This window comes from Uranotaenia lowii, chromosome 1 (assembly GCF_029784155.1).
Source record: "Uranotaenia lowii strain MFRU-FL chromosome 1, ASM2978415v1, whole genome shotgun sequence".
NCBI classification, from domain to species: Eukaryota; Metazoa; Arthropoda; class Insecta; order Diptera; family Culicidae; genus Uranotaenia; species Uranotaenia lowii.
The window spans coordinates 1849495-1870657 of NC_073691.1; the positions used below are offsets into that span (position 1 = coordinate 1849495).

At 36.0% G+C, this 21163-nt stretch overlaps 2 protein-coding genes across 3 annotated transcripts in view; both read left to right on the forward strand.

Moving 5' to 3' along the window:
- Positions 1 to 1026: 1026 nt before the first annotated feature.
- LOC129743241 (Ca(2+)/calmodulin-responsive adenylate cyclase) overlaps positions 1027 to 21163 on the forward strand; it is a 76091-nt gene continuing 55954 nt past the window's right edge. For both annotated transcript variants that reach the window (XM_055735219.1, XM_055735225.1), the window contains exons 1-2: positions 1027 to 1381; positions 6873 to 7694. The gene's annotated coding sequence lies outside the window, so the exon portion shown is untranslated. The remainder of the gene's footprint in view (positions 1382 to 6872; positions 7695 to 21163) is intronic.
- The window catches only part of LOC129740666 (cylicin-2-like), a 27876-nt gene continuing 26853 nt past the window's right edge, over positions 20141 to 21163 (forward strand). The window contains exon 1 of the mRNA XM_055732411.1: positions 20141 to 20155. Within this exon, the coding sequence (XP_055588386.1) occupies positions 20141 to 20155 (15 nt within the window). The remainder of the gene's footprint in view (positions 20156 to 21163) is intronic.

The window sequence follows — 21163 nt, forward strand, 5'->3', positions numbered from 1 at the left end:
AATCTATTGAAAAGAGTTGAGAAGACAGTTTGGAATTTCAACTGAAGTTAATTGAGAGGACAGCTTGAAAACTCATAGGCGGAGAGGAAACATCAATTGAGTTGAGAGGACAGCTTGAAAATTCGTAGCCGAGTCGAGTGAGCAGCGTATTGACAAGAATAATTGAGAAAGATAAAGATAGGAAGGAAAAACCTGACTTGAATTTCGATTTCTGTTGTGAGACTAACTTTGTTGTCTGTTGTGGTTGTTGGAAACGTCTTTTTCAATTAACTGTCTATAAGACGCTTTGAATACTGATACTGGTTCCGAATGCTCGAATGTAAACAAAACACCGAGGGGTACTTCGACGTAGTTTAGGGTTCAACTCCCCCCGTTATACCAGTGTTGGTGCGATCAGGGTTGTCAACTATTTTTCAGAAAAGTCTGGAAGAATTTAAAAAAATGTCTGGAAATGGCTGCAAATGTCTGGACACCTAAGTTTTAAAGGTGACGACATTTTTTTTAATTTTTTTGGTCCCCATATCTAATTATTGCAATAGTTTTTTTCTGTCACTGTATCAGTCACGTGCTCTGTCTGAGTCTCAATTTAACATACATCTTCGAAGCATTTGCCAATATCAATAGGTTTCGAACCCTTATGAATTCATAATTCACAAATTCTAATAATTTCCTGCCATATTACACCGTTACAAAATTGAATTTTCATAGTTTCTTAGAACAATTTTTGTTTAAACACAAAAGTCTGGAATTGTCTGGAAGAAATGTCAAAAGTCTGGAAGTCTGTAAACCTGAAAAAATGTCTGGCAAAAGTCCAAAAAGTCTGGAAGATCCAGACAAAATCTGGAAGGTTGACATCACTGTGCGATCCGATTTGTTTTCATGTTTTCACGCTCTCTCTCTCTCAGTGAGAGCGATCCTTACCGGAAGAGAGAGCAAAGCGATCATTTGAGTTTTGCACTTTGATGGAGACTTGGTCGGACGAAGCCCAGAGATTTTCCCAATCGTTCCGGTCAGTCTACGGAGTGAGTTTGCATTGTGCGGTACTGAAAATCATCGTTGGGTGCGCGCGAGTTCACCGATTTGTTGTGGTGTGGCTGACAAATGAATTGATTGTGGTGTTCCTCTCTCTCTATACCTTGTAGGATTTTCTTCTTCCCGTACACGGAGAAGCGTTTTTTATATAGTGAAGAAAAGTTATCTTTCGTTTTTATTTTCTTCTGTGCTCTGCCGTCGTCGTCGGGGTTAAAGGTGAAGATATAATTTGTCGTTTGTAACTTGTGATGTGTGAGGAATTGAAACACCGCCTTACAAGTGTTGATTGTTAGTGATAACTGCAGCGCGTTACTTGGAAGTTTGTCGAGCTTTGTTTCTAGAAAAGAAGGTGTGTATTTCCAGATTTTGATTGATGTTGTTCCTTGAAGAACAAACTAACGAGAAGAGTAGGCTATGAATGGTGACGACCGCATGCTGCCAACGCGCTGGGTATGGATTGATATTCTCAAGGGTGATGGCCACAGCCTACTAGTTACTCCAAACAAGGGAGTATCAAGAAATAAAAATTAAAGCGTCATCGTTCTTTTCAGTTAAAATCTGTCAATACTTTAAAGTGAGAAATTGTTGGTGATAAAAGGTTGAAACATGGAATCCCGAAGTTCTGACAGGATGGCTTCCATGTTCTTTTCCTGCCTGCGGGAATTGCGCACACCAACTCACTATATCGGTGCCATCGCCTTCACTGCACTGGGAGCGAGTTGTTTACGGTTTGTGAAACAAAGCGGAATTCAAAACATTCGATTACGCCATAGTCGGTAGCTCTTGCTTTTATTCTGTTAGGGATTGATGAATACCGACAATGATCCGGAATAACCATTTCCATTTATAATCCAGACATCATCGAAAACTCCATTTTAAATTGTTCAAGTTGTTTCAGTCAATGGAAGGATTTCAAGAAAATTCTTCGGTAATTTAGCAACCTCGAAGAATTTCTAAATCGCATCGCTTGTGGTGGTGGTGAATTCCTGTAGGAAGATGTGGGGCCCACTGGAACCACGCACACAGGTCAAAATACTTTCGGCCAGCCAGCCAACGTACGGAAGAAAACAACTCCAGTTAGAGTCAGAACGATGGCTGACAGAAAGTTGGCTTGTTGACTGTGTAAACGCCCAGTTCCCCCCTCCCGGTTACCACCTACCTTTCTTTCCATCGAGAAGTGCAAGCAGACGAACTCCAGTCAGCCAAACAGTACCTAGTGTGAAGTTTTAATAGACGTTCGTTCGTCTGTCAAACTTACCGAAGGAAAATTCTCTCCAAGAGTTTTTGGAGAGTCAATTCTCCAAGAGTTTTTAGAGAGTCGACTCTCTGAAAAGGACACGATCTCTTCTTCGTTTTTTGGATCTCTTGCGTTTTGATTTGATGTCTTTATCAATTTTTTTTTTAATTTGATATTCAAATTTTAACTCAAAACTCGTATTCTGGATAAGAAACTCGATATAAAACCTGTCAATCAAATGTTCTCACTCCCATTCGGAAATAAGTTTTAGGAATAATAACGATTAAGTTTCATACATAAACCCTCTCTGGGGTTCATCAATATTCGTAAGGGATTAATTTCGTTGATGAAAAAATATGCTGGGTGAGAATGAAACCAACTGGCATTACCCCGCGGAAGATGATTCGCAGAAGATTCTGCGTAGGTCATACAATACAAGTGGGCGGGCGGGTTGATGCAATCATCAGAACTCATTTTGTAGGAATGCAGTTTGTTTCGTTCAAATATTGAGAATGTACTTCGCACTTTGACTTGAATTCTTTTTATTCCTGTTTTCTTCTTTTCTAATTTTACTTCTTTGGAGTGCTTTCCTAAATTTCAAAATTACCCGTCCAACTATCTTTATCATCAACCAAAATCGAAATCTGTTTGTCTATCTCTTGTTTCCACAATCCGGCTAATGTCATTCGCAGAACCATCCCAGAAGATACCAAATCAAGAGTATTTCCACCGCATTCAGCTATCGAGTCGAGATTCGATTGCGTCCGTTAGAGAACGTTCGATAACATCATCACGGAATTACCTTCTCCGGGACATGTACCTAAACCTACGGAACGCAAGCAAATTGGCTTTTGTCAAAATCCAACTGGGCCCCGCGCAATGCTATGTTGTTGGGAGAAAAAGATTGTGATTTTTTTACGGCCTCAGCCATTTGTACAACTTTTACTACCTTCCTTATTAAAAATGCACCGCCGCATTTCTTCTTCGGTGGAATAGTTGATGATTTCGGGTAGGCTGGAAATATAAAAAAAAGAACTCGTAAAATTTGTATGCAAAAATGTTGAGTAACGTTCACTCATTGACGAAACGAATTTGTCAAGGTATGACGAAATACCATTAGTTTATGGCGTCCTGTCTTTCGCTGTTCAAAGAGTACTTCCCTATTTATAACAAAAAATAAAAATTGTGTTTTTGTGGTTTAGTTTTATTTTGAAAAGAAATGCTCAAGACCCTTTTGAGTTGGCGTTGACTTGAAAAGACGTCAATGACCTTGGCTATGTAAAGTTTATTCTTGCTCATGAAAAAGTATAATCAAAAGAAAACTTAAATGATACATACATTTTCGTTTTGGCAACACGCTCGAGAATTCTTTGTCGCCAAAATCGAGCGGTTTTTCTCATCAACTTTTTTCTTACCTATTAATAAACTCAATTTTTCATCATTTTTTGATAATTTTTAGTCATTTTTTGTTATTTTTTATCATGTTTTAGACAGACATATTGAGATTTTTTTTGGTTATGTTTAGAATGTTCAGGTTTTTTAAACACTAAGTGAAATTCTTTTTTAGCTTTCAGTAGCTGACCTACAGGCTTTTCCCAAAGCATGTTTTTTTTTCTGATTTTGAATATCGGAAAACTGAAGGGTTGTAGGTGAATAATGTCTGAAAAACACATTTGAGATACATTACAAGGTTTTGAAAGCTATAAATTTGGTAAAAATCGGTTTAGAAACAAGAGAGATATAGTAGTTTTAAAAGTGTCAAATTGATACTCAAGGTCTGATTAGGGAGTTTTTTTCTGCTGGGCTTTGAATATTTTAAGAATTCATTGAGCATCCCCGAAGATTTTTTTTATTTGGATGAACCCGAATAAAGTGACAAGCCGCCAAAAAATCAATAGTGTCATATTGACAATCAAGGGTGAATTAGAATTACGATTCTGCCGTATCGAATAAACGCAATTAAAATGAACCGATCGATGTTTATCTTATTTCGCGATCCGATTGTGGTTACCTATGGTTTGTTGAAGAGGAATTCAACATGTATATTGATAATACGTATGAAGCGTTTGGTAGGGAATCTTTTGCGGTATCTACCACATGGTTGTTCTGGCCTTAGTAATATCTGCATCGTATTCTAAAATGTAACAGATATTATGATGAAAATATAAATTTCAGGACGCAAGTCTTTCTTTTCCAGGATGGTTACAAGTTTTTTAGTATGTGAAATACCGCAAAATGCGGTTGATAATAGTTTACTGTCAATTATAACAGCTTTTTTTGTTAAGTTTAATAATTGTAAATTTTCACATTTTATTCATTTTTGTTATTAATAATTTTTAAGGTGCCCCAAATGACCCGACTTTTGAAAAAGTTATGCGCTGCAGGCTAAAATTAATCCTATGTCTAGTACAAGAAAGATCTCATGCCAAATTTGGGCCAAATCTGATCACGGGAAGGGGTCGCTCTACGAGTCTGAAGTTTGAATGGGATTTGGTACATTTTGTTCGGGAGAAACATGAAAAACCAGCTTTTTATCAATAACTTTGGTTCAATTCGGCCGATTTCTTATGAATACGGCTTTTTAAAAAACCCAAATTATGACAAATATTTCATCCGAAGACTGCATTTCGCTAAGAGTTAGGATAAAGAAGTTTTTAGGCTTCAAAAATTGGCTAACTTTTTTAAGGGTGGGTGAGGCGTCAATATGTTCGACCGCCCCGACTCATTAACGGTGATGAATACCAACCTTAAAAAAGATAACCAAATATTTTAGGACCACTTAAGTGGAAAGTTAATGAACAACCCTAGTGAAACATCAATGAACCACCCTAGTGAAAAATTAAGTCTTAGATGCATTCTAAACATACAAATGGGCATGAGGTTTGGAGCGATTCGGCGGCCGATTCTTAAACATTCCATAATACTCTTCTTTTTTTTAATTGGTCAAAAAAAATTTAAATTGCTAAATTTTGGGCCAATCTGCAAATGTATATGGTCGGTTTTTGAAATTCGAAGATAATTTTTTTCCAATACATCCATTGCCACCTTAACTAGTAGGGATGAGGTTGTCACCCCTGGTATTTGATTTCAAAATTTTCGACCCGAAATCTATATCTGGGCAAATTTGGTTAAAACCCAAGAATTATTCAACAAAAATCAAGAAGAAAGACATTTGAAACATTTTTTTAATTTTTTTTCACAACAGCAGATTTTTGTTCAACAAAGTAGGCTCACAACCAGAGACAAAAATCAAATTTTCATTCCAAACCATCAGGAGTATTAAAGAAACGATATGAACTTGCTTTGCTATCATTCAATTATTTCATTTCTCCTATATAACCGAGTTCTCGAACCATGGTCTAGGTCCCAGTCACTTTTTCGCCTCATTTAGTTTGCGTTTGAAGGCTGTTACCATACGCTTGTGATTGGTTTCGTTGAGTTGTGAGCTTTCGATCCACATTAAGACGTTCTTTGAAATGTTTGATTATATGTAATACTAGTAAGTAATCTCTGGAGCCACTAACGGCAAGCTATCTTAAGAATTTAAGCTATCTTAAGTTTTTAACGTAATTTTTTTACATCAGGGTAGGATGACATGGCGTGACACCAATTCTGGACCTAAAAATAAAGAAATAAGCCCATAATGTCAATCGGCTCTTTGTCCGATAACTTTCGTCCACTGAAATCAATTCTAGCGTACCTCTCGTATTTCGAAAGAAACTCGAAATCAACTTTTGCATGTGTTTTTTTTTCTTTTGTTTTCGTGTCATCAAATGTTGGCCCGTCTTGTTTTGAACCCCTTTCAGTACTATGTAGGTATCGTCCAGAAAAGTTTTCTGACGAGAGCGTGACAATGTTTTTCCTGTTCTTTTTTATAGATTTAGTTTTGTACTTGTAAGCCGAAGAACTAAGGTAAAATTTAGCCGAATGCAGTAGGTAGTTGTTAGAAAAAAGCAATACGAACGTCTCGCTTCGTCAAGTCAGGGCACATTTTGTAGCTTCATTCGGTAGCCGGAAAAACGAGCCACTTACTACGACAAACAATTTCATCCAATCGAAGTAGGCGGCATCGGGTGGATGTTTTTATCGAGCAGAGAAACACCCCCCGGTAGATTGGAATTTTTTTTTATTCAACCCGTTTGTTGTGTTGTCAGATAGGAAAAGTCCTCGCCTGCCTAGATTGGTGGTGGGTAACTATTTTCGGATCGTGTCACTCACGTGCTTTTCCACATCTCAGTCTTAGTAGATCGTACGGAGGAGCATTTTGAACCAAGCCCCAAAAAAACGTCAACGGAACGGTGGAATTTCACAGGTCGGCAGAGGTCATGTCGCCGGAAATAGATTGCATTTTCGTTTCGTCCGAATCGGATGCGTAACTGTACGAGTTGGTTCAGTTAGAAGCTTTCATTCGGGGATCGGTTACTGTTAGATTAATGCACAAGAATCGTCCGAAAGTTTAGGCTTAAAAAACGAGTTAGTTGTACTCCACTCTAAATCCAACCTACCATAAACACGTCCGAGGGATACCCATAAATCTAACAGCGAAGTGCTTTTTACCGCCACAATCTAACACGTTTTTTCCTATGGTTTTTTTCGTCCACAGCATCTTCTTCAAACGAGAGGAGACGGGAAATATCCTAAATTTTTCGGAATTTAACCGGCGACAGAAACGACCACGACTGTTATTTTTCCCCGGAGAACAGAGCTCGTTTCGCTTGCTGTAGAAACGCGAAACGAAACAAGAAGAAAAAGCTGACGAAGAAAATAAGCGGCAAACGAAGATTTGCGACAGCGACAACTACCGAGCACTGAGAAAATTAAAAAAAAAAACGGAAAAAAAAATCTCAACGGTCAAAGAAACCACAAATCCAATTCAAACACACAAAGTGGAAAGCTTTTCCGTTTTCTACACTTTTCGGGTTCGGATTCTACGGTTTGGGAAAAAGGAAATGGTTGCCAGGGGCTATACCAACAGCAGCATATCGTTGTCGTATTTTTTCCGGCTTTCCGGGGGTGGAAGTTGTGTGTGTGTCTGAAGTGCTGGGGGTTCAATAACCAAGGTTCACCTGTTTTTTTTACTACGTTATTTTTTCTTGGTGAAAAAAGTGTGATTCTGTTGAAGCCTGTAATTAAAAGGAAGGTCAAGAGCGTGTTTTCGTGAAATTAAAAAGCTAGAGAGTCCAGTGTTTTGTAATTTGGGAGAATCTCGTAATGCTTTCTTGAAAGTGTGATAAGTGCTGTTGGATGTAAATTGGAGCAGAGAAAAAAACAACCGAAAAATAGTGGAATTGGTCAACCGCAACATTCAGTACTTCCAGACAAATTTGCTCTGCACGTAAAAAGTGAGAGCAACAACAGCGATTCATTCAAATCAGTTTTAAATCATCATCGAAGTTGGCGGCGCATTTGGTGTGAAAACGAAACGGTAAGTAACGTATTCAAATTTGACAAATGATCATTGCCTACTAATCTAGTTACCGGACTCGTTAATCACTTTAAAGATTCTTGCCACATAACAAGAGAAGACATTATCGCGGCATGCTTTTCTTTCAAAAGCAATACACTTTAAAAGCCTACAATGACAAACACAATATTTCACGCTAAAAGAACCAACCAAAAAAAATCAACAACGCTTGAAGCTGTCAAATAAATGTTTTTTTTTCTTCTTTCGAATGTCGGAACAAGTTCATGTCGCTCTTTTGGCGGCGCGAGCGTTTTTGGTATGCTATTGATGACGTCGGTTGGTAAAGATATATTTTTTATTTTGTTTGTACTTACTCACTGACGAGACGCCGACGCCGATGCGGTAGCAGCTATTTGCCTTCGAGAAATTGCGCTTTACGGGGCCATCCTCTTACTATTTACCCCGAGAATCAAGCAAACAAAAATGTTCAATACAAAAAAAAATGGAAGATTCTCGCCAGTTTGAAACTTTTTGAATTACTTGTTTACTGAAGATGTTTTAACACTTTCATTCATGTGACACTGGTACCAGCACATTTGAGCACGTGCGCGAAAATCTATTCTTTGAAAGTTAAAATCTAAGAAAATCAAACTACTAAATCATGTTTTTAGCAATGGTTCTGGAACCTTTTCCCAGAATCGATTGAACATCAAAAGCTATAATATGGAACTTTTCAGTGTTGGTTTTCTATAGATACTGAAAAGAAACCGTTTTTCTAGTTCACCAAACTTATAGATACCCTTATACACTTATAGGTTATCCTTGAATCAAAGCAATCGAAAGATTCCTTTTAATTCAACCACGGTAACATCTACCGTGGTTGAATTAAAAGGAATCTTTCGATTGCTTTGATTCAGTTGAATCATTCAACCAAGTAGGCTCATACCACAACAGAGAGGTTATCCTTATTTAGAGTGCTAGGAGTCTCAATTTGACGCTCCTGACTTAATCTATATCTCCCTTATTTCTCAACCGATTGTTACAAAATTCATAGTTTTGGAAACCTCGTAATGTAACTCAAATATGATTTTCAGATTATTCTCAGCTTCTACAATTCACTTTTTCCTATTTATTTATTCAATCTTTGCAGATGCTCTAAAAACTACGTACAATGAAAAATATTTAAACTATCTTATTCTAGATTTAAAAACAGTTTTCGAAACTTTGAAATCGAAATCACTAGATATTTCAAAGTCAGAGGAAAAAAATCGAAACAACATGCTTCGGAAAAAGACTACACCCTACACTTAAAGAAGAGGTTGCAGAAATTCAATGACGCTCGGCGCTAACTCTATGCCAAAAATGCGCTGAAACATGCATTAATTCAAAGATGATATAATTGGAAAAGCACTACTGACTTAAAGACTCGAGCTCCCGTGCGCAATGATGCATGGACCACTACATTCAAGCGAAACAAGAAAAACATTTTATGGGATTTTCATTCTAATGGAAAACTGGATTTTCATGTTCCTCCCGAACAAAATATCTCAAAATCCCCCCGTGATCCGATCTCTCTCAAATTTGGCATGGAATCTTGTACTAGGCCTAGGATCAATTTTAGCCTGCATCGCATAACTTTTTCAAAAGTCAGGTCATTTGGGGCACTCTAGGCAGTACACTTAATTATCGCTCTAAATAAAAACTTGTTTGTGTCCCAAATTTGATGGAAATTACTCGAAAATAATTAGAATTGTTTCTTATTTCATATCCATTTTGTATGGAACCCTCCTTATTTGAAAACGAGAAGGGGTTTTCAGTCAAATTCCTTTGGTTTACCATGCACAACATGTGCATTGTGCAAGTGCCTTATGTTGTATGTTTTTGTTTTGATCCTACTTTCTTTTCGTAAATCGCAAAAAAGGAAAGCACATGTCGAAAACGTCCGCAGCCAATAATAATCTCTAATCCCGCTGCACAAAACAAACGATGTACAATGTCTGGAAAATTTCATATGTTTTTCGGTCTTATGTGTAGGTAGCTTGACTTTCCATATAGCAGCCGGAAATCTGCAGTATCAGTTCGGTGTGTGTTTGACTTGCAAATGCAAATGAACGTGAACTCCCTCGTGTGAGTTGGTATGTGAGCGGTTCTTAAAACGGAACCATGCTTGCTAAAATTAGATGTCACATTTGGACTCTTTGCTTTTGCTCGTTTGCGCTTGATTTATTCCGCCTCACTTTGGATCGCACGTGAATTTTTTTCCCTGTCCCGTTACTGTTGAATGGAGTCACGCCTTTGTCCAGGCGCCCGGGAATAAGAAACTCGTGCTGATTAGATTCAACTCGTGTGTAGCAGAAGGTATTCAAATCCTTCGGAAAAAAAATGGCAAACTTAAATTTTGATCCAATTTCCATAAATCCGGATCACAGTAGGCGTTGCCAGCCGCCTACTCAGATGACGTTCTCCTTCCTTGATAACCCCCTTCGATAATTCGATTTGTTTGTCGAGCGTGGCACATCTGATGAATGTCAACAAAATAAACCCGGCCTGCTGCTTCGATTTTGGAATTACGTAAGCCCGCCTATCCTATTGTAACTGTTAACATAACCTAACTTATCCGAAGATGACGATATTTTCGGGATGATAGTGGTGCTATTCATGGTGTTTGGTGGAATTTGGCGGGCGAGTATAGCAAACAAAAGGTTAATAGCACAATCATCATTGTCGTGTAGGTTTCGGTTCAAGGGAGGTGACCTTTTCCGATGAAGACTGGAGGTCCTTCGGAACCGAAGGATCCAGCACATTATTGTCATGCCTCCTTAGATTTTAATTAAAATGTTCCGGAAGGTTCCGACCCACCGAACCCCAAGAATGGATGATGAAAGAGAACAGAAATAGTCCCTGGGTGGAGTTGGATGTTCTCCGGGGGAAAACTATCCGAGTGCGAAATGATGACAGCACAGGCAGAGCGGCTAGATGTGGTCTAACTATGTGTGCATCGGAAAATCAATGGCGCCTTTCTTTGGCCGCCGCCTAACGTCGTCTGCTGACATTGCCGCAATTTGTTCGGTGTCTGGATACTGTATCCTCGTTGCATTTTCCCTGATGGAAGAACGATCCTCAAGGTTATGCAACCGTGAATAGAAAAAAGAATCAACAAGAATATGTCCCACTGGGTTGCTTTCGTGCGCCTGCATGGTAGGCTTTTCTTCTGTTGTTGAAACACTGAGTGTTGGTGTTATATAAAACGCGTTGGTTGCGAACTAAAATAGTCGAGCTGCTGTCAACTCTATGAGAGACAGGAGGTGAGGATTCGATTACAACAACCCCCGAAGGATATGATTAAGCCCAGTGAATTTTAAACTGATATCACTCGTCTTCTCTTAAAAAATTGCATCAAAAGGGATGGAGGAGATCGATTCGAAACGCATACAATTGCTTTTAATTGCGTTCTAAGGCTATGATCATTTAGTATCCGGGCACTTCAGTGATAGCTACGTTAATAGAGCTCGGATATGCAAAACTTTAGTAGCGTTGTGTTGGATATGAAAAGGACTATCTTGCCTATTTTTGATAGATTTTTAAGTTAACGTGTGTTTGAGATATTTACGATGCAAAAAGATATGGTAAAAATAGTTTTGCACAAATTTGCTCCTTTTACGCATTTTGCGCCTCGAAAATTCTTCATTGTAGGCTTAAAAGCTAATGAACAGTTGGTTTTTTTATGATTTTTTTTTCAAACCAAATGGTTGAGAAGTATAAGGAGCCACTTTAGGATCAACACGAAGTTCAAACCAACCATCGGAGTGCAACCCTTGATCTTGAATATGGTAAAAAGTCTATGGTTATTGGGGATAACTGAATGCAGACTCCTTAAATAATGCAAAAAAATTATTTCCGGCAGGCAAAAAGTGTTGCCTGACTAGTAGACACCAAGTAAATAACTAATAATGATCAGTTCCAAAGATTGTAATATGTGCATCCGGTTTTTATGCAGTATGACAGATGTGTTCTGATGGACAACAAAATGTATGTTAAAACCGGATTTAAGAGATCAAATTCATCGAGATGCCTACTCATGAAAAGGTTCCAACACGATTCCAATTTCTTTTTCCAGGTGAGTTTGTGTAAAAAAGCATGATTTTGCAAAGTTTTTGCTTCTGTGGTAAAAAAAATAAATCAATACATGACTGAAAAAAGTGTGCAAAGATAAAAAAAAGATTTTATGAAAAAGTTAGAGTATTTCTTAAAAACATAGATAAATATTTTTTTTTATATTTTTACATTAAATTTCATATTAACACCTTCATTTCCTCTATAGAAAGTTTTTCGATCAAATGAATAGTTTTTAAAATACACACGTTTGTAACTGCCCGGATACTTAATGATCATAGCCTTAATATCGGTAATAATAATGTCTTTTTAACTGAAAAGTGAAATTTTTATAAGAGTTATATTTTGCAATCTGAAAAATCTTTTAATTTTTTTTAAATCATTTAGTATTATATAATATTTTCTTCAATGTCAGTTTTGAAGTAATTTTTTCAGCAAAAAAGCCATCTTCTTTTACACTTTACAGAAATATTTGAAGGAAAAAGCAACGTGGTTCTCAAGTGACGAAAAGATAATAATTTTCAAGCACCGGAAAATAAGCTCTAAGGAGCGATAAATCATGTTGATCTATATGTACACACTGTTACGTAAATTTCAACTTCACTAAAATTTTGCTTTTTCACTATACTCCATTTTGAAAGGTGAACAGAGCACTTCAACTCGATGAAGTCAACTCAATTATAGATGAAATTAGTAATGCTGTAATTTCATCTGATGATTTGGCCTATGGGAAAAGTGCCGGAGAGGTAAATCTGGTGGTCTCGAGTTCGATTCCTGGTCGGGACGATTTTTTTTCTTCATTGACCATGCCGGTGTGAAGCCCATCGGGCCCCGATTAATGGTGCTTATACTGCCTCAGTGGGTGCTCAACTTGCCCACTCAGTGATTTATTTTCAGCTTTTTACACTTAAATGCATTTTTCAACGTTACTATCAACTTTTAAAATTTCCAACCGGATACGAAATGAACTTCTTTAGTGCCTGAACACGATCCAGAGATGCAACTCACTTGTTATAAGTGTTTTGTATGGTTAAGTAAGCGTTTTCCTTAAGGTGGCCATAATGCACTCATCTCCCCTAAATGACAAAAATACAAAATGCAAAAAAGTGTTAGAAATGACAAAAAATGTAAAAAATTTCAAACGGAACGACATAACAAAACTTAATGCATGTCAAAAGACGTCAAAAATATAGAAAATCCTAGGAAAAATAAAAATTATTTTAAAAAAGTAAGACAGGTGTTTCCCAATAGACTGAGTAGATTTGGGGTCATTTTTTAATTTCTCACACCATGGGGTCTTGCAGCGGGTTCAGCCCCATTTAGATATAGAGTTCTTTTTTAAATACGATTTACGATAATTAATACTTTATAAATCTTTTATATAACTCGTTGATTAATTGATATATAACACCATCATTTGCTTTCAAGACCTATAAAAATTGTTGCTTGGGTTATTTATCAATGTATTTTTATTTTTACTGGAATTGGTGAACCAGCTTATCACCCAAGTCTACATCCCAGATAACAGGAGGCTCAAAAATATCCAAAACATTGATCAATACTAGCAGTACGCTTGAATTGCAAACATGATTTGCCTGTCTGGCAAGATAATCAACACTCTCACACCGAGTAGCAGCAGCGGAGATCAAAAACAAAAACCTATCAAACCGGAAAGCAAATAAATAGAATCGCATTCTCGACAACGACCGAAAGTGGAAAAGGAAAGAGGGGCGGACAAATTGGCAGCAGGGGGACACAAGTAATCGATATCACTCGGCTCCAGAGAAGTGATAGAGCAAAGAAAAAAGGCAGGAACCTAAGTAAAATAAGGAAGGATTTTCTGTTTCCCTTTGACCCAAAACACATCCCCAACACTTGACATTCACGTACGAAAGAAAAAAAAACTGGGAAAATGGGTATAGGTAGGAAAGAAAAACACATTTTGATCCATACGAGCTACTGGAGATTGGCACATACTTGGCGAGGGGAAGTGAGAGGAAGTTTGAGGAGAGGAGGTGAAAATACATACAAACATGCGACATGGCATGTGGAAAATTGCAGTAACTGTCTGTTTGGTTCTAGGTTGGATTATTTTTTTTTTCTACTTCTACAACCCAGGAGTGTTGCTATTTCGATTCTATCAGTAGGCCGTGCAGGGCTCTCAGGCATGCAAGTACATACATTTGCATTTGCTTCCACTTTTCCGAGGCCTTCTGCGCCTACTGCCAAGAAAACGTGTTTCGATGTTCTAGGATTCAAAACATGCTTCCTAGAGGGAAAATTCTTTTAAAAAAATCTACATATGTTTAAAAGATTCAAGTCATCAGAAAATAATATTTTCGGATAAAGACATATCTTTCATAACATCAGAGCAACGTCGCCGTAGAAGCTTGTTTGTTATGTTTGTATCTTTCTGTATCTGACAAATTACGCGGCGGCATCTTTTGGAACGGAATAGCGCCTGGATTGGATCAGAGCAGAAGAAATTGCTTTCGACCGACGGCGCCGGTAAAAATAGCTTTTCCACACGACACGTCGTCGTTTCGTTTCCCTTTGCAAAAAAAAATTGAATAAAATCGGTGACATTTATTGCTCGAACCCCAGGTTGACGCCAACTTTTACAGGTGGAGTAAAATTTCCATTTAAAAACATTGGAGATATGTCAACATGTTAGTCCTTATAAACTGTTTTTTTTTTACAAAATAGAAATAACTTATTTTAAAGTTTTTTAATGTCATTGTTTGAGGATCTTTGTGTATCACTTAAACCAACCAAGGTCATTCAGAAAATTGGCTATCAAACGAACGACGCCTATCGGATATCGATTGGCGTGTCAAACTTTTTTGGCACACGAATGCAACAACTCGGGATGGCAAACTAGCATTCCAAAACCGGAAGCTTTCGGGCTTCAATTCTGTCACCCTTGGGGATTTTGGCTTTTTTCGGCCAGCAATAAAACGATCGAGAAATAACAAAATAAAGCTGTTTGAATTTGATTTGTTTGGATTCAAATAAAAAAAAATGCATCTATCCTTGACAGGGATGGAAGAAAATCTCTTCTAGCGACTTTTGAGCAGGGAGCGACCAACCGTAGAACACATTCAAATCGCCCTAGCTAGCGATGCTCTCTGCTCTGTTACTGTTATGTGGGGAGATCTCCGAGAGTGGCGAGTTACCACAATCTTAGAAAAGCAAGATAAAAAGAAAGTCCTTGATGAGCGCACTCGCTTTGCCTTCCAATATCGTACGTACGGATTGTTGTGAGTGGTTGCAACAAAATGCGAATCTCTAAACGTACAGATCTTGACTAAGCACAGATCGCGACATGTACAACTTGCGATCGGATCCCATCATAGCGTTAAGATTGTATTTTTTTGGAAGATTCAAAGAGAAGCTCTTGCTCGCAACAACATTTGTGTGTTGCTCGGTCGTTTGTTTGGAGTAGTACGCAACAGCAATTAATAAGATAACAAGCCTTGGAATGTTATATAGCATAAGATGAAAAACAATCCAAATGATGAGGGGAGGGAAGGGGGGGGGGGGGATGGGCGGAAGGTTGTGGTTGGAAAACTGGGTGAAATCTGTTGCAAGAAGTAAAAATCTACAAAAAAAAATCCACAAAAATGAAAGAAATTTCGAAAAAATAGAAATAGTTTTTAAAAAAATTGACATTCAGAATCTATTGACTTTATCGGCTTTTTTGATGTTCTGTGTTGAAACGGTGTGCTAATTTTCAGCACTGTTTTTAGACTTCCTTTCTGTTTGATGCCCGATGGTTACCGACGAAATAGCAAAAAAAAATTGTATGCAACTCGTTGTTAAAATCGAATTTTTCATCACACGGTAACCCTCGTTAGATTAATCCTCGACTCGTGCTGAAAAATCTACTTTTCGCAACTTGTAGCATAAATAAAAAAAGAAATAACTATTTGAAAAAATCATCGAGATTTCAATTTCTGAACTACATATTTACTTCGGCTTAGGTGCAGAATGTTAGTTACATAATTTGTTAAAAAATTTCAGAGGCATTTTTTAATTAGTAAAATTTAGCTGAAACAGTGTTGAAAAGTGCTTCTTTTCAACACTGCTTTTTCCATATGTAATCAATAGTATTAACTGGGTTAATTTAACACTTCGATGCTTGATTTTTATGTAAGTGTATTAAATTCTGTTCCATTTAAATAATACATGGGAACAACATTATCGGTGTCTATGTTAAAAACCTGATATTGAAAGAATTTCGCATCCTGAATCCAAATAATGTGTGGGATATTGATAAAATCAAACAATAATAACTTATGAAACAACATACTTTAGAATTTAAATTCTGCATAGATTTTCAATTTTCAGAACAAGTAAAGAACTACGAATATTTTGATTTATGCCTTAAAATTAGCGTGGTTGAAAATTCTTTCAACATTAACATATAAACCAAACTATGAAAAATCATGCAAGAGAGACCCTTTCCAACTTTTTCTAAGAAGTCAAAATTACACGTGTTCTTAGAGAAAGTTTATAATTCAACTAAAACCTTTTATTTGAGCTTCTTCGAATCATCTATAGTTTTACCAAAAAGTGCAAATGAAATTTAAATGATTTTACTTATTTCTTTATTTTCCAAGTGTTGAACTTTGAATTCCAGATTTCAGATCTAGTAGAAAAAAACTAATTGTCCATTCAGCGCTTTTTAATTATTTTTGACACTTCGAAGAAAGGTGAATTTGGTAGCGTTGTGTATCTCATTTAAATTCTATGTAATAACATATCTCAATAGGTTTGTGCTGATTTTTGGGTTTTATCAGTTGAAGGTACTTTCGATTGAATGTCGTAAAATAATCGGAGATATTTCCACAAAAAAGAGTTAGAAGGCAATCAAGCAATTAAAATTGTGCCCTTATTTTATTTACGGTAATTAAAATCAATTTGAAATAACTCAATGTAATTGTATAATTAATAATCTGACAAGATTTTAAATCTTTTATGCCACAATAGTGGATTAAAAATGCATATTTAAAAGAAATGAATAATAACTTAAAGGTTTCTACTAAATTGATGTGTTTGTATTTAAACAAAAAAAGTCTAATGATTTTTTTATTTGATAATTTTGGTTTTTGCAGATCTAGATTATTCATTTCTTCGAACTTTTGTTAACCAATTTTGTAAGACGAGATGTCAAACTCGAATATCCACTAGCGATATGAACTTCTGATTGTCATTGGAAATAAATTGTTTAAATTGAATCAAAATTTAACCTTTTATTGAACAGAAAACAGAATAAGCGAGTTTTTGGCAATTTCAGATTATTAATAAAAATTTTTTTTTATGTGGACATAGGTCCATATTAGACCTTTCTTTAAAATCATATATCGGAGAATCTTGAAAATCACGAAGTCTTGGCGAATGCACTAAGAAAGAAAATCAGATATAGGCATGTAGACACGATTGTTGTCCAAAAATCACTTTAATGTTAAATTTCAATATTCAAAATTCAAACATTTATTTGAATTTTAATTGATTTAAAAGTTTTATGGAACAAAAATTTAAATCCTTCATTAAAAGTAATTCGTTTCAGAAGAAGAATTGTCGTGGTCGTAGAAAATTCGAAATGAAAATTTAAAAGAATATGCAATACTAAAAATGTCAAAGTCAAACAGTTTTTTGCAAAAAATTCACACATTCGTATATTGGTAAAAAAAACCATCCATGTTCAGAATATAAAATTATACAATATAAAATTTAAGATTTTAATTCATATTTGCATTAACATTACAAAAGTAAGCAGCAGCTTTCATTTTCAAAAGAGTGTTTCTGATTGTTTATGTTATAAGAAAATGCTAATTTATAAAATCAAAATTATTTTTAAGAAAAGTTTAATTATTTTAAGAAAGTGTAGCAAAGCGCTAGTGCTTGTATACAATAAACAAAGAACACAAAACATTTAACAAAAAAAAAACATTTTCATCAGTAAGTAATTTAATTGATAAGGGTTCCACGTCTCGAAAAAAATCTGTGAAGTTTGACGGAAGAATTTTATAAATATGGGAGTTTCCTGAAAATGAATTATAAAATCTAAACAGACTTGATATTTAAAAAAATAGTATAGTAAAAAGGTATATTTGAGGTATCAAATCAAGGTTTTAGTAAAGAAAAACTAGCTATATCAAACACAAACTGCGTTTAGAAAAAACGAATATGTTCTTCAAGTTTAGACGTTTGATATCACATCGTATCACGGAATCATAAAATCATCCTTATTTAAATCAGAAAAGTTTAATTGAGCTTTCAAACTGTCAACAGTTTACAACAAAATGAGCAAAACTTTATCTTTATGTTCATATGTAGCGAACTGGTGCTGATACCTGTTCAAAGATTTAATGAAATATCATAAAATATCAATTAAATTATCATTAAAGAAAAGAGCACTTTCCCGGTGATTTGTGGAAACTTCCAGCTTTGAAATTCACGAAATTTTCCGGATTTTTCCTTATTCCCAAGCACCTCATTTTAACCAATTTGATTTTATTCCAGTTTTATCAGCTTCTGCTTGGAATTTTCAATACAAAAGTTAAAAAAATCATATTAAAACCAATTCAAGGTAATTATTAATATAAGCGCTATGGTGATCTAAAACAAAGTAATAAATTTTGAATAAATCAGTTAAAACTCCCATGTCCGTGCGCTAAGCCAAAAGAAATTCTTCAACATGTGCCGGCCGACAGTTGAACTTCCATCCACGTCGCCTGTCATATGTTTAAGCTTCGTTTGCGCCATTCGATTCAGATCCGCAAGGATCTGTGTATGTAAGACACTCATTCTCAGCGAGCCAAGCGTACGTTGTGATTGGTTAAAGTTAGCTAGCAAAAAGGGTAGCTCTTCTCCCCGAGCTACACACAGTCTCAAAATGTGTTTGTCGGTATTCAACCATCATCGTTTCAATAAAAATCCTCTATCGAGGGGATATGATTTTGCTCTCGGTTTGTACAGATCGCGACTTGTACACTTGACGACTAAACGTTTGTCGGATCAAAATCTCTTCGATTCCATCCCTGATCCTTGACATTCGAAATATAAACAGTGTTTTCAAGTTCAGACCTGTATTCATAATATTAACAAGTTTTTTTTATCGTATAAAAACTAAATCATCTGAATTCCAAAAAAACTGTCTTACTAATAAAAATAACAAAATTCATGAAAATGGCACCATACACATCATAGGATACAAATCACAAAAAATGATAGACAAAAAAACTGACAAAAGAGACAAAACTGACAAAACTGACTTAAATGACAAACAAGTGCCTAAAATGACAAAATTACAAAAATGACAAAAAAAGACAAAACTAACAAAAATGACAAACATGTTAAAAATGACAAAAATTATAAAAAAGACAAAAGTGACAAAAATGATAAAAATGACAAAAATGACAAAAATGATAAAAATGATACAAATGACAAAAATCATAAAAATTACAAAAATGACAAAAATTACAAAAATTACAAAAAATATCAAAAATAACAAAAATTTCAAACATTAAATAATGACAAAAATGACAAATTTGACAAAAATTAAAATAATGATAAAAATGGCAAAAAATATCAAAATGGTCAAAAAAACAAAAATGGCAAAAAGGCAAAAACTACAAAAATTATAAAAACAACAAAACGAGAAAAATTATGAAAAGTTTATAAATTCAGTCTACCTTACATAAACTTCAAACATAAAACATTAACTCAAAAAATTACATAAATGACAGAACTTCCCAAAACAACAAAATTGCCATGGATGACTTAAATGTCAAAATACAGAAAGCCAAGATTGACAAATTTGAAAAAAAAAATGACAACCACCCGAAAATGACAAGTTAAGTAAGTGGTAAGTTTCTTAAAGGGATCATTAAGTTTAATTTGACTCATATGTATCAAAAAGCAGTTAAAAACTTAGATCGCTTGTTGAGTTTAGAATTTGCACTTGTTATTTATATAAATTTCACGAATAAGTATATTGCAACATTTGCATTTTAGTGTGGGCTTGTGATATAGCTCAGTTGGCAAGTCTGTTGTCTCCTGAGCCGATGTCCGCGAGTTCGAGCCCAAGAGTAAATATCGAACACAGTTGTACCGGATAAGTTTTTCAATAACGATCCGCCAACTGCAACGTTGATAAAGTCGCGAATGCCATAAAGATGGTAAAACGACTATAATCGAAACAAAAAAAAAAAATTGCATTTTAGTGCTCACTTTGTTTACAATCCCACATTGATGCATTCAACAAAAACAATGCTAACACAACAAGAAAATTATAAAACTCGGAACTGTCATTTTTCGATTAACATATCAAATGAATAGGTTGAATAATGCGCCTACTACAAGTAAGTATGTAAAAATTTCCAGTTAAGGCTCTTTAGTTGGTTACTGTGCAACTAACTGGCAGGATCAAAGCAAGCGACAAATCAGAAATCTGCTGCTCGGCCGGCTGCCGTAATTAAACCAGTCAACGGCTCCTATTGGGTGACAGCCAGGGCTCGATCTGATAAGGGCATACATTTTTCCAGCAATCCGATTAATCAAATAATCGGATTTAAAATGAAGCGAAAAAAAGCCCATCGTGTCTATCGAAACGATTCATTATTGGAATGTATACCGCCATTAGAGAGGGATCGAAATTGGTTACATTTTTCATTAGCGAAAAAAGAACTAAATAGAACGTATCGCACGCACCCTGCCATCTTTCAATTGAGAAGCTGGTTTTGGACAAGATGGCGCGCACCCGATATGGGTGCTTTAAGCGCGTTTCAGGTTTTCCAACATTAGGAGTGAAAAACCAATTGCCGTCGATTGCAGCAGCACATTGGATGACTTGCCACGTGTTCTCGATCAGTCAGTCGTCAGTTCGTCAGTAGTCGCTGCTTACTTTGATGAATCGGGTTCGGTTTGGTAGGGAAACTCTTTCGAATTGGAAGACATTCAACATGTGTGTCCGCCTTCTTCTCGCTTCTTATAGATCCCAGTAGGTCACGATTCATTTCCTTAAAAAGAGGAAAACAGAACCCGCGGTCTAGGTTTGTTTACTGTTTACATTCCGAAGCGTGCGTTGCGTTGTGCGTACGTGTAATATCTTTGAAGGTACACCAAAAGGCACAAAACTAATGCCCGAAACATGTTCACCGAATATTTCCACCAAATGGCCTCCTAGCTACACATATGTACGGTGTATGTTTGTTCATGCTCTCTTTTTAAGCTCTTAGCAACGAAAGCGACTACGACGGAACATGTGCCTGTCTTGATTTTTATGTAGAGGTATCTCAAATCGCCATTTTCGGGCAACCATAACATTGCCAGCATAGCATAAACATAAACGCACGTCGTGTCTACGCCCG